Source organism: Chionomys nivalis, chromosome 20 (assembly GCF_950005125.1).
Source record: "Chionomys nivalis chromosome 20, mChiNiv1.1, whole genome shotgun sequence".
NCBI lineage: Eukaryota > Metazoa > Chordata > Mammalia > Rodentia > Cricetidae > Chionomys > Chionomys nivalis.
In genome coordinates, this window is record NC_080105.1 from 38,846,443 (window position 1) to 38,861,083 (window position 14,641).

The window sequence follows — 14,641 nt, forward strand, 5'->3', positions numbered from 1 at the left end:
TGTGACAGGGCAGAATACAGCTAGGCAGAAAACTAAACTGAATGCAGGGAGAAAGAAGGTAGAGTCAGCAGATGCCATGTAGCTGCCGAAGGAGAAGGACATCAGAACCTTACTGGTAAGCCACAGCCTCGTGGCGATTCACAGATGAATAGAAATGCATTAATTTAAGAAGCAAGAGCTAGCTAGGAATAGGCCTGAGCCACTGGCCAAACAGTGTTGTAATTAATGTAGTTTCTATGTGATTATTGAGGTCTAGGCGGCCAGGAAACCAATGCACAGTCTCCGTTTACATGACACTTCCAGGTTCAGCATGAGGAAGCGAGGTGACAGTAACGGAAGCTCATGAGCACAAGACAGGATCACGGTCTGGAGGACATGTCACATACCAAGTTCTCACATTCATGGACCTTTAAACGTCTGTCCAACCTCTCCACTCAGGGAGCCCGCATGGCAACATAGGGGCATTCAGTTCATCTTGCTCAGATCTCTTCCCAGTCACCCTTTTCCCTTCAGATGCTCCCCAATTGCAAATAGTTACAAATATGACTGTCTGCTCTACTTTGCGATGGTGCCCAGGCAGAAAGACAAATTCAGTAGCAATTGTGCTTCACGGTTGTGAATTGTGCTTTCCCTCGGTTGGCAAGATGCAGGGAGACTCTTCCTTGGGTTGGGGCAGTGGCAGGAAGAAACATTTCTCGTCACAGTAGGAAACAATGGTGACACCATGCTGGCTGAGCTGCTGAGCCAGACATTAGATTGCATTTTCAACTTCCCACATCTTGCAACTTATAAGCTCTTGGGGACAGAGCTTCAGCGTAAGTCAAGAAGTAAATTTACTGGATACAGCTATCCTAACAGAAAAAGAAACTATGGGCCCTTTTCTTTTAACTTCAGTTGGGGCGTGGGGGTGGGACATGAAATTAAGTTTACCAAGAAGGCAGCTTCTAGGTTCAGACATGAAGTGCCAATGAAGTCCAAGAACTAATACCATAGAAGCTCCCTTGGGACAGTTACCTTCTTCCTCCCCTTCCCTCCCTCCTCTCTCTTCATTTCCTGTGGGCTCGGTGATTAAGCAGTGCCCCTACATACACTAAGCAAGCACTTTACTACTGAATTATACCCTCAAACTCCTTTTTTATCGTAAGACAGTCTGGTTGACTTATGCAGATTGGCCTTGAGCCCAGGCCGTGGGCTCTGTGTAGCCCAGGCAGGCTGTGAACTTTAAATCCTCCTACTTCAGCCTCCTGAGTAGATAGGATCACCAGGCCTGGCAGTATTTTCTCGCTATCAGTGCTTACTCTCTTAGCCACGATCTGATTCATGTCTTCTGTGACCCTGTTAACTGTATAACTACCAGGAGCTTTCTAGTAGCTGTCCCTGTACCCTCTTTATAGAGGGGTGGCTTCTAAGTGTGCAGAACCCCCCAGAACTTACTCGCCAGGGCTCTCGATCTGTCTTTTCTGGTGGTATCACAAGTTTCTCCAAAGAAAAATCTTAAGATTCACTCCAGTGGCATTGGTAACTAATCCACCAGTCAAGAGTCTAACTGTAACAGTAAATACTGAGCAAATGTTACCATCACTTACACGGTTCAGGACAATGTCTAAGTCTAATGCTCCTGTCTCCAACGCTCGAGAGCAGGCACCTTAACGATTCATTTCTTTTACCGGATTATAAACTCCACAAGGAATCTCATGTCCACACCTCTATCTTCAGATCTTTGGGAAATACCTAGCAGAGAGTAAAAACCCGCAGAATATTTGACTTTGCTGCACTAAAAGCTCTTTTCTTATTGCAACTGGATCACAACCCTAAGAGCACTGTCCACATCTTATACTCATGCTAAGAATCTCACGGCGCTGCTTCCCAGGGCCAGGAGGGCCAGGCTGGCAGCGAAAGCACCAAGTACCAAGTACAAAAGGCAGCTTGCTTATCTACACTTCCAAGACCTTGGAGAGGTGGAATGACGGGCCTGGATCGGCTAGTCAGAGCACAGAATGGGAGGGGCGGGGGTGGTACCTACTTTCACAGCATAGGTGCTGCCAGGGTCCTCAGAGCAGGTGGCGCAGTAGTAAATCGCATCCCCCGAGTCACAACAAGGCTTGTTGCACGTCAGCTTGAAGAGCGACCAGTTATTCTCATTGAAGCGCAGTTCTTTCTTCTGGCCACCCATGAAGAGGTCTTCACACTTGGTCACTAAGCGGGCCAGCGACTGTGTGTAGAGACCCCCCAGCTTGGCGTAGGTGCCCTCCTTGCTGCTGATGCTACTCAGGAGGCTGTGCAGCTGGAGCTGGGTGCTGCCGGAGGAGGCCTGGCTGGACACGCTGAGCTGGGAAGAGGAAGTGGAGGTGGCCGCTCGGCATGGGAGACTGGGGCTCCCACAGTTCCCTTTGCTGCCTGCCAGCCCCAGAGCTGGACCCCAGGGGGCACTGCCTTTGAAAGCTTTCTCCAGAGGCTCAGAAGAGGAGAAGACAGGGTGGGGATGGTCTCCAGAGTTTAAGGAATAGCTAAAAGGAGGTTCATCGTGGACACAAACATTGGTATCCGAGTGGCTTAGGTTCAGCTTGGGGCTTGCCATTCGTGGCTTAGGGGAGCCCTGGGTCCAGAAGAAGCCATCAGGGGATGAGGCTGCACGGCTTACTATCCTTTTCTGGGGCAGAGGAGGAGGCTGTGCGGGACCACTGGGGGACACATCCTCGGTGGAGCCGGACGGAAAAGGGACAGGAGCAAAGAGTTTTTTCCCACTGATGGTGGGTGAGTGGGCGGGCTCATATGATGGACCTAAAAAAAGAACAAGAAGAAAAATCATCAGGTTAGAGACCAATGCCACTGACCCAGGTGCTGTAGGATTTTTTTCTTAATTGGTCAAAGCAATCATTTTATTGTACTCCTTTTCTATTTCTTCGAACGGTGGATGCACAGTGGGCAAAATGCAAACACCACGAATGGTACAGACTGACAGTTAAGTCTCCCTCGTGCTTTTTCCCTTAGCACCAAGTACCTTTGATCAGAGGCCTTCTCTGTCAGCAATTTCTCACGCATTGTTCTAAAAACCCAAATAAATCTGCATGCGTGGGTGCAAACAGCATCCGTTTGTTGGAACACTGCTTTTCTTTCCTTGGGTAGAGTTCACCTACTTCATTCTTCTGAATAGTGGTGTCATAATGTATTATTGGCAGTAAGTATCATGATCTAACTAGCAGTTTCTTGATAGACACTCAGGTGATTGTAAAGCTTTGCCCACCACGCTGCTACAGCAACAGTAAACCTGAATGCACGTGACTTTCGTGACTTGAGTCCACTTCCTGAAAAGTCAGGTTTAAGGACATATTATCTACGGGAGTAAACGTGGCTCTTCCCCATCTTTGATGTATGTGTTTCTGTGATGTGCGCATGTGTGTTTATACATGTATGCACAAATACACGTGTGTGTATGAATGTGGAATCCAGAGGTCAACCTTGGATGTCATTTCTCAGGTGCCATCCAACCTGTTCTTTGAGAAAGGGTCTCTGGTTGGCAGGAGGCTTACCCATGAGGCCAGCAAGCTGGGCAACAAGCCCTAGGGATGACACTATATCTGTTTCCCCGGTACCGGAATCATAGGTGGTGTGTTGTCACACCTGATACACACACACACATACACACACACACATTTTAACATGGGCTCTGGAAGCCAGGTCTCCAGGCTTACACAGCATAGCAAACACTTAAAGATCTCTTTGGGATTTCACAAATACCTTCCTGGTGTCAAAGAATGGCAAGTCTGCAGAAAGTTTAGACATCAGAAAGATCAGAAATTCAAAATCATTTTTAATTGCATATTGAGTTCAATCAAGGCTAGCCAGGGCTACACAAGGCCCTATCTCAAGACAAAAAAAGAAAACCAAACAGCAAGACACGGGGGGTGGCACACGGCCCTCCTTGTCCTCTTCCAGCCTGAAGTGGCTTTTGCTCTTGGTTCCTGGTTGGTCATACACACACACAGCTTATCAGGGTCACAGCAGCTGTCCTTCCCACCTGGCCCTGCTCAGCTAACGACAGGCAGGTTCAGTTAGGGAGGGAGCGTTGGGTGTTCCTGCCAGCAAGGCCAAGTGAATGATTTATGTTTCTTCCAGGAGTCTCAGGTTAATAACAAGTGAGAGAGGCACAGTGAGGACCAGCAGGCCTTCCGTGTCTGGGAATTCTCCCCTTGTAGTCTCAGCAGACAGTGATCCAGAACCAGCCAGCTCTGCAAACCTGATGTCCTTGGGTCTCCTGTCCCAGGCTCCCCAGGAAAGTGCCTCTGCTCCCATGGACTGGGTCAGGAATGGGGACAAAGTTTACAGATGATTCATTTCCTCTCAGCGCTAGCAGGAGAAGTGGAGGGCGGAGGAGGGTTGTTTCCTCATATCCTGGATTAAAAAAGCCAGGGACATGATACCTGCCTATGAGGCTCCCTGAGCCCAGAAAGCCTCTGCTAGTGAGTGGATCCTTGGGCTCAGGAGCAAGAAGGCAAGTGCTTTTAGATACATCTATGTCCTCATCTCTTTGCCTCTTGGGTACCAGAAAACAGCCAGTGTATTACCACCGGGACAAGGGCTGGAAGTGGAGGGAAATCTGAACACTCGGTTAGGGCCCAAATCAGTGCCTCCAGGGTCAGAGGCCCAGAGACAGGGTTCCTTTTCCATCCCAAGTTCAAGATGCCAGCGGGACTGCCCCCAAGGCATTGTCTATGGCCATCTGCTCCTTAAGCTCTGTTCTAATTTCCCAAGCTTGACTGCTTTTGTCCTCATCTTTAATGTCAACTGTCTGGATGTTACCAACATGTCCCTTTACTTGCTTCTACTTGGGATTGAGGGCAAATGGCAGGAATAAACTAGTCATATCCAGCTGAGTCACCCCCATTTAAAAAGAAGAAGGAGGAGGAGGAAGAGAAGGAGAAGAAGGTGAAGAAGAAGGAAGATAGATAGATAGATAGATAGATAGATAGATAGATAGATAGATAGATAGAATTGTGCCATTTGGAATTCTACCAGTAATGATCTGTAATTTCAACCTTCCTGAACATGCATTTTGTCTGAAAGTCACCCCAGAAACCCCAAAACAATCTCTAGGCAGATGGCTCTCTTGCTTCCGTCATTCCTCTCTCCATTTCTAGTCCCTACACTGGAGGCTGGTCACCTTTCCAATGAGGAACAATGGGGGCACCCTAGTCCATCCCACACACCTTCCTAGATGGCCAAGGAGAATCAAAATGTCAGTTACAGGTCCCATGCACCATTTTCAGGCCGCTGAGAGGAAGAATGACCAACCCTGTTCTGTGTTCCCATGGCAATCCTGTAGGAACTGCGTTGGTGGGAAGTTTTGATCTGATCCAAAGTCTATAGTTGCTTGGGGAACCCTGGTAAGGAGTCTGGGTATTCAGAAGCAGCTCCAAGGATTAGCATATAGACTGGTCAAATGCATTTAATTTCTTAGATGCTGTGAATGTTTACCATGATGTTCCAGCTAATAGAGGGAGGCAATGCAGAAATGCTCCTGCATCGGACACCTGCCCAGCAGAGGGAAAAGCATGAAGTCACACAAAGCTTATCAGTGATGATTGACTCACTTGAAGTGTAGACTTCATGTATCCAACTGAGCATTATATACACAGGTAAAGATTTTCATTTTTTTAAAAACATATGCATCTGGAGAGACAGCGTAGGTGGTAAAGAGACCTGCCTTTGAGCTCCTGAACCCGTGTAAAAAGAAAGGCACAGTGGTACAAGTTTGAAATTCCTCTTGAGGAGGGGAGACAGGCAGACTCTCCAGGGCTTGTCCATCTAGACTATTTGGTCAATTTCAGGTCAATGAGACTATGCCTTAAACCTTCAAACAACAACAACGAAATGTGGATGACACTTGAGTCTGTCCTCTGATCTTTACACATATGCACACACATATGCACATGCCTGTACCTCTGCAGCCAGGAATATGAACCCACAGGGCAGTGAGAAGGCAGCTGTAGACACCCCAAGCTCCTATCGTATCTCCAGTGTGGATAGACTCGAGCTACCTGGAAACGGATGCCAAACTGTGACCTTCTACGCAGAACCGACTTTTCTAGCATTTGATGGCGCTGTCACTCCGGGGTGACTCTGACATTTTCCTGATTCTTTCTTAGAGAACCATTCTTCAGCACTGCCCTGGAGCGAACAGCCTTCGATGCTGTGTTGGACTAAGTTTCTATTTACAGCAGCCGCTACAGGCTGCACTTAGCAAAGCCCGAAGAAGACATGCCTCTCCTGACACCCAAAATGCTTTCGTAATTCACAGGTAAGCCATTGGTCCAGGCCTAAAAAGACAACCTGAATGACTTTGGCCAATGGCCAGAAAGAATTCTACTATAGCCTACTACTATATATGTGGCATTAGGCAGCTGTCTCCAAATTTTGACTACAGTGAACAGCAGGAAAGGCTAAGAAAGATTTCTCGGAACTAGGCAAATGCTCTAATGTTGAGCTAAATTCCCAGCTGAGTAACTTTGCATGTGAACTAAGACTAAGGGTTCTGAATACCATTTCTCAAGTTTTCCTTCCAGTCTCCAGTGCCACACACAGCATACCCAGTTAGAGAGGAACACCTAGCACCCTTTCAGTGTGCATGCTTCTGACGAGAGAAGGCTCCAGCACCACCTGTGGCATGCTGGGTGGGTCTCCCGAAGGCAGACGGAGGATGTATACGGGTTTGATATCTTTATATTTAGAAGCAAAGAGGAGTCAGGATTTCAACGGTTGGGAAAAACAGGTTAGTCCCCACTCAGAAGGCAGGGCAAAAGTTCAAATGTGGCAGCGTGAGGTCTACCTTATGATAGTCCTCTCTTCTTGCTGGGTTTAATAGGTACTTCCACTGTCTCTACAGCCAAAACAGAGCTGGGCTTACGGAGGAAGTGGTCAGCCCTGTTTGAAGCCACAAGTGAGCATCATTCAGCTCTTCTCTGCACCATTCTCTGCCTGTAGCCAGGCTGGAGCAAGCATTGAGGCAGAGGCACAGTCCCTCCCAAGATCTCCAAGCTCTGCACATGTATGTTAGTCTCTATCCTAAACATGGTTGAGAAAAAGCCAACTGAATGAGTGTGTGGGTGCGTGTGTGCGTGTGAGCGCATGCGCATGCTTGCGTGCAAAACTTGAAATATTCTACAGATTGACCCTTGACAACCAAGTATAGCCAGGCAAACAGCCATAGAAATTTCTCGCTCATCAGTTAATGTGTTGGGAGCAGTGAGACCCCAGATCCTGAATTTCTTGTAATCCCCTGATCTGAGTGCCTATAGCCACTCTGAGCACGAGACCTTCAGGAGTTCCTGATGGCAGGAGAGTGGTTTCTGGTGGGTTTGGCTGGGGCGTGGCTATCTCTATATAATCTGCCCCTGAACACAATAAAGGGGGCATTCTTGGGGAATTCAAGGATGACCCATGTCGCTGTCTCTCTGTCTGTGTTTGTGTATTTTAACCTCCAGCCCCCTTGCCCGAAGCTCGCGAACTGGGTGCCAGCGCACAGAGCACAGACACAGGGGCGCGGTGCGGGGCAACTGTTTCTTAAGCATCTACTAAATGTGAGACATTAAAAACGAATTCAAGTGGGAAAAACTCTGCCCAGACCCTGGGGCAGTTTGATCCCTCATTAGAGATGAGGAAGGTACAGCCAAACCACCTGTGTTGGCACCTTGGCAGGCACGAAGAAGCAGTCAGGGAGGTTTCTGCCAAACAATGGGTAAGGTAGGGGCTCAGGGGTTCTCTAGCCTCGCAGTTTTCCAAAGGGAAGTTGTAAAACTTCTCATTTGGTTCCAGAATCTGAAGAGGCTCCTCATTACATGTCAAAGTAAAGGGACAAAGCAGAGCCGTCCTTTCAGAGGAACGCCTGGCTTTTCCAGGAAGATAAACGTGGCTCGAGTTGGAAGCATGTTATTAGCGTTCTGCAGCTGGATGGAAAATGTGGCATTTGGGAGGAATCTCTCCGGACTGTCCGATCATCCCTGCAAGCGACAATATGATCTGCAGGGAGTGAAAGGTCTCAGTTTGGAAGACAGTTCCCAAGTCTCCTATGCCAGCCAGTGCCCCGCTGGGGCTCTGGAGTCGGGGGGCCTTTTGCCTCTTGCCGTGACACAGCCAATGAGGCTTTCTCCTTGGGTAGTTAAACTGAAATTTCATTCAAATCACTTTTCATTGTTCGGAGAAAGGTAAGCTGACATTTTCAGAGGACAAGCTGAGGATGACTACTCGAAGTACATCCACATGTTAACGCATCAACTCCATTTCTTCTAAGAATTAATCTCAGATATTCTAACCAAATCTCCCCAAGATCCCAATTTAGTTTTCTAACAGAACAGCTTGAACAAGTATTTGTAAGTGAGGGGTTTAAATGAAGGTCACAATGAAATATATATATATATATATATATATATATATATATCGACTTTAAAAACTGAGTTACACTAAAGGTTCTGACTGAAAGACTTCAAATACAAGGATGTATACATGTGAATTTTAGGACACCCGAGAGATTCATAATGAAGTAGAAAACGGGATGGGGTGTCGGGAGAGAGAACTTTCACCGCTTATTTCCCTGCCTTGGTTGATATTTAATCATAGACACTTACATACGAGCTTATTAAAGTAATAGTTTAAGACTCAATTTAAAGAAAACCATTTAAGATAAAGCCTCTTTCCTGACAGGGTAGCTCAGGATACTGAAAGAGAGTATTTAAACAGAATATATTTTCCTCGGGGACAAACCCCTGCCCTTCAGTAACATCTTCAAGGACAGAGTGCCCGACTCAGTTCCTGATGGGTTGGGGGTATATACGGTGTTAGGACAGTTACTTATATAATATATTGCACTGAATCTATGGATTTAAGATCAAGTGATCTAATAAGCCTATCTACTCTAATAGAGCATACCATACATTCAGTTTAGGTAGACAGTTGCCAGAGGATCTTTTTGAAAAACGTGACCTCTTCTGCAGAGCTGGAGGAGACTGTCGGGAGGGGGTCAAGGGCCTGCTGAAGGTCACGCTGTCACTCTTTCTGACTACAGTCTAATCTTTGTGGACTTCCTGTCTCTTGCCTTGACAGGCATTCCTACCCCTCCCCACCCCCTTCCTGGCTTGTTCTTTTGCCACAGCGCTTACTGCATGTGTGGAACTAGCCACGTGCCCTCTGAAGAAAGGGACTGGCAGTCATTTCTGGGTCTTCAGCATCTGGAGTCATACCCAGCCCATAGCTGGTGAGAAACAGCTGCCAAACGAATGACAGGGCATGTACACAAACACCCCCACCCCACACATATGCACGCATTATTTTAAAACCTATCGGCATTGCTGAGGAGGAAAACAAACTGATTGATGCTACGGTGTTTAGTTACGTTGCTCTAGCTCTGGCTTGCTAGCTATAAAATAAGAATCAGCAGTGCATCTGGCTCTTGTATCGGGTGAGGTTCTACCGTCCCCTGCATGGGTAGAGCTCTCTGCCCTGTTCTGTTGCCGATGCTGGCTGCCTCTTTTCAACAGCAAATTCTAACCTTCGTCTGTTGAATCACTCAGTTAAAAGAGGGAAGTGATCATAATATGACAGTAAGTCTGTGTTTATTTGGGGTTTTGTCGTTGTTTTGAGTCAGCCTCTCTTTACAGGAGGCTGGCCTGGATTCCAATCACATTGCAAAGGATGACTTGGCGCGCCCAGCCACTTCGAGCATAAGCTGGCCATTTTAGCTGATGATGTCCCCCTCACGGCCACCCACCGGCTCTCCACAACAGACCCCACTACAACCGCATTTGTCCTTCCAGCTGCTGAGACCACTCTGTCCTACTCAGGTGTCTGCTTAGCACACTGCCCACACAGACAAAATGTCCTAACAGATGTACTAGGAGGGATACAAGATCTGATAAAGGTAGAAAGTGGAAAATTTTACAATGATATAAAAATACCATTTTGTTACTTTAGAATTTAGACAATCTCCTACTTAAAAAAATTTAACGGGTTTGAAATATATATATGGGGAGGGGTTGGTTTTTTTCTAGAAAGGGTCTCTCTGTGTGTCCCTGACTGCTTGGAACTCACTCTGTAGACCAGGCTGGCCTTCAACTCAAAGATCCACCAGCCTCTGCCTTCAAACGCTGAGATTAGAGGTGTGTGCCACCACCAGGCACATTTATATTCTTATAAAATTTAAATTAAAATATTTCTTTTGCTATGGAACCTGGACAGAAGATCTCTAATTTTGGCCACCAACTGTGACAAATTCCTAACAACTTTCCATAAGCTACTGCTGTGATGGAATAGTCTCGAATGACTTTTTCCTTAACACAGGCCACATCATGGATGCAAAAGCCCAGCGAGATGCATTGCTTCGCCAGCGAGTTCTTGCTGCAGAGAAACGCAGAACCCAATGATTTCTTTTGACTGTCCTTAAGACTCCAGAGAGGCTGACACTAATTCTCATTTCACACAACTTCAGCTTGAACAGATGCCTCGTCCCTTCTGATTGGCTGCCTCGCTGTCTGTTCTAAATGTCAAGAAGTTACGACACACAAGTGTTCCCGTTGTGAGATAAACGCAGATAAGAACCTGAGGGCAAGCTGGCAGTGTTGGCCCAATCCTTCAATCCCAGCACTCGGGAGGTAGAGGCAGGTGGATCTCTGGGTCTGAGGCCAATCTGATCTACCAGTGAGTCCCAGGACAGCCAGGGCTACACAAAGAAATCTTATATCAAAAACAAAACAAACAAACAAAACAAAAGGATTTGAAAGCGAGTGGACCTGAGCTGTGGTGAGAGGCAGAATGAAGGGTTTCTCTTGTCAGTTTCAAAACTCAGCCCTGATGCAGACCCATATGAAAGAGCAGAACCCACTACAGGAAGGGCCAGCACACCTGGCTGGGGAGGAACCTACGTTTGAAGGGTCTTGCGCACTGAATATCTCACTTGTGCTAAAGCAATGACCATGGGAATAAATGCATTTTGACTCCTGCTATTCAGAAATTAACTTGAGAAAAATGCCTTTACTGGGTGCCACCCCTGTCCTCACAAGTTGCAGGTGGCTCTCTGTGCCCTACTCTACAGCTTCTGAATGCGCTGCACTCAGCTCCCGCAGCACAGTTCCCCTTACCTGCACCCAGAATAGCACATCAAGCTGTTCTGCTTTCCCAGCATGCTCAGAATAGCACATCAAGTTGCTCTCCTTTTCCCAGGATGCAATGCTCCCCTGAGCCATTAGCTCCTCTTGACTGGTTTAGCACCCTGGAAAATCCTTGTTCCTCCTCTCCTACGTCCTCTTATCTAACCATACCCGTCTTTTCAAAAAAGGCTTTTCTGAAACCCTCCCTCCATACTCATTCTAGAAGCTCTAGTGTTCAGGTGCAACCTGACTTCCTGTATTAGCCCATCCACCCATGTGTCATGCATATTTTAATCTTATCTTTCCCAGCTCTGGGAACAGACATCAGGATTTAGGATGAAGCACCTCAGTCCAGTTCTCATGGACCAGTCATGTGGTGGCTGAGGGCAGGGTGCATTGTGGATAACCCTCTTAGAACTCATTTCAAGAGAGTGAAGGGGAACTGGCTGGCATGGGAGCAGGGCTCAGACACCCAGGCCTTTAGGGAATAATCTGCCTCATTGAAATTTTGCACAGTGGGATGGGAAAAGGAAGGAGATATGAGTCCAGAACAGCTACAGAAAAAATAAAAGACAATCTTGCTTCTGCTAAATTTCCCCCAAATCCAGATGAATACATTTCCTGTTTGTGAGTGAGAGCTAGCAGAACTTTTTCACTAGAAAAGTTATAATACACATTTGCTGACAGAAATGTGCCATAGGGTTCTCTACCCCAAGAAGTACTTTCATAGAATGAGGACATCACACCAGCTGAGGTATAACCTTAACATGCTAAGGCAGCCTAGGAGAAGAGCAGGAGAGGATGCACACAGAGCATGCCCAAGGGGTGAAAGGTCGTAAACACTACCATGACATCCTCAAGGGCAAAAAACCTCAATCTCCTTTTTGGGAACATGCTTAACAGGACACATCCACATATTATACTTCAACGGTTAATATGGAATAGGGGCGGGCAATGACCGCCTTCCTTCATGTTTTAATTAGTAAACATTTGTGTAAACATCTACTGTGTACGTGTATGCATACATGTATATGCATGTTAATGAGACACCAAGATATCTGATGTTCCAGAGTCCTCAGTGGAGAGGAAGAATATAAATATCTGACTTGTGACTCATTACTCAAAGCCTTCCAACATGCTTTGTGTGTGTGTGTGTGTGTGTGTGTGTCTGTGTTCACACACGTGTTAGCTGAATCATCTGTACTGGCTAGCTAGTAAGCCTCAGAGATCTGATCTTTGCCTCCTTAGTGACCAGGATTGAAACCCAAGCCTTTATGCTTGTTCAGCAAGTACTTCATGAGTAGAGCCATCTGGTCAACCCTCAACATATGTTTGAATGTAGCCTCTTTCTACCCTGTCACCAAGCCAGTGCACTTCTAACTGCGGAGGGTGCTACAAGGAGGTAGCTTTTCTTGTTCATAAGGGACGAACTTCCCCAGCTCCTGGGAAGGATCTACTTCTTGCACAAAGCCCACCAGGACTAAGGGCTTGCTTGAGCCTTTCAGATCCTGGCAACTGACTCGGGTCTGGTTTGCAGACTCTGTAGATCGCAAGCCCGTCTGTCGAGGACTGCTTTGTTACCTCCATCGCTGCAGGTCCTGGAGTCAGAGGCGAGGCTGTCCGTGGAGCCCGTGGTGAAGCTGACGTGGGCCCCCCTGAAGGATGGGCTGAAGCTTTCTGAAGAACTCTGGCTCACTTTTTCCAAGTCAGAGCTGCTCTTGTTCATTTTTAACAGGTGCCTGGAGAGGGAACAAACAATGGACGTGAGGAGGACGTGAGGACGCGAGGACGTGATTCACCTGGTTTCCAATGAGAGAGCCTGCTGATGGGTCACAGGTTTCCCATGCTCTCAAAAACTGCCCAGCACCAGGAAGTTATACACAAAATAATCTGGGGGGAGCAAGAACAGGGGTTCTTATGAAATATTATGCACAGGAATACTGTTTGCTGAGACCGTCTGGGAGAAGAGTAAATGAATTCAGACAAGCCCCATCTTGGCAGGGACTTTCCATCTGATTTCGTCTGCCATCGATGCCATCTAATATATTCTGGGAAATGTGGATTTAAAAAGAAAAACTGGGGGCAGCGGCACCCAGTCCACTTCAGAGTGACGCATGGAGATTGTATAGAGAGTTGCAGAAACTGGATGCCTTTGCAAGCCCTGGACTGAACTGCAAACTAGGCCTAAAACCGTGGGCAACCTTTGTGCTCTTCTGCGGCAGCTTCGGGGGTCTGCTCCTTGGACCCAAGGAAAAGCTTCTTTAAATTGTAACCAGACTTCCCGTGAAACACTTAAACGGAATCAAACTACCCCTTAAGCCCAAACTGCCCTTTGGCTTCCTATGAGATGGTTTGTTCTATGACTTAGATAGCATTACCGACATATAAGAAATGGGAATTCCAACTGTAAGAACAAAGCCCTTGCCTCAAAACAAGCAGCACCAGGTCGAGTGTTCAGGTCACTGAACCCTCCTTCCTTCCTTAAGAGCCACATGACAAGTCACTTGTCACCTGACAGTTGCACTGTGAAGTGAGACAGACCCACCATCAGTCCAGTTCTTCCCCACTTGCCTAAAGGAGGATACGCCTTGACGGCCTCTCTGTCTTACTATGGTAGACCCACACTGCAGTATCTGCTGTAGGAAACATTCAGTGCGGTATTGATTAGGCAGCAGAACTAACTGCCCTACTTAATATCCACAACCTTATAGTCAGGCATTGAGAGATGCTTTTTTTTTTTTTTTTTTGTGGCGGGATTGTCTTGCTTTTTATTCGGAAGGTTTAGAGAAAGCTTGTACATGATCATAGCAAATGCTCACTGGAAATCATGTAGCTCCCAACCTCGAGACCTGTATTAACATTTGTTTTAAAGCCTTCAAATATTGTTACCATGACAGTAATGGAAAGAGTAGATCTTAACATTTTAGAACCATATCAAGATCTGGAAAACAAGACAAGACCAACCAAGAAATAAAAGAAAACAAAAACAGCAAAATAACAATGACGTCTTCATGCTATGGGAGTAATGGTCTTTATTTAAGCTTCAGCAAGATTAATAATATGTTTTCCTCATCAGATACTTCAGCAGCAACATCATAGTTTATTGAGCATAAGCAGCCTCCAAAGCTTGTCTGTTGAAGGCTTTGGCCCTTTGTGTAGCAGAGTGTGAAAGTGGAGACTTTGGGAGGTGACTGGTGGCTTTGGGTCTCTGACATCATGGATGGATTTAATACATTTATAAATTCAGATCCTAATGGGGTTTGGCGAGACACTTAGGAGATGAAGCCTAGCTGAAGGAAGAAGGCCATAAGGGACATGTCCTTGAAAGGTATGCGTTATAGCCAGCCCTTTCTCCTTCTAGCCTTCTGCCCCCATGCCGCCATGAAGCGAAGTGTCACTCTGCCTCCCCTCCTGGTACCAACCAAAACGTACTGCCTTGCCCTGGACCCAGAAACAATGGATCCAAGTCATCAGGGACTAAAACCTTTCCTCCTTCAAGTTGGTTT

The 14,641-nt window shown here is 46.8% G+C and overlaps 1 protein-coding gene across 3 annotated transcripts in view; it reads right to left on the bottom strand.

Annotated features, from left to right (window-relative positions):
- Prag1 (PEAK1 related, kinase-activating pseudokinase 1) overlaps window positions 1–14,641 on the bottom strand; it is a 55,649-nt gene that overhangs the window by 5,553 nt on the left and 35,455 nt on the right. For all 3 annotated transcript variants that reach the window (XM_057752921.1, XM_057752922.1, XM_057752923.1), the window contains exons 4-5: window positions 12,717–12,874; window positions 2,024–2,781 (exon numbers count right to left, since the gene is read on the bottom strand). In XM_057752921.1, the coding sequence (XP_057608904.1) occupies window positions 2,024–2,781; window positions 12,717–12,874 (916 nt within the window). The remainder of the gene's footprint in view (window positions 1–2,023; window positions 2,782–12,716; window positions 12,875–14,641) is intronic.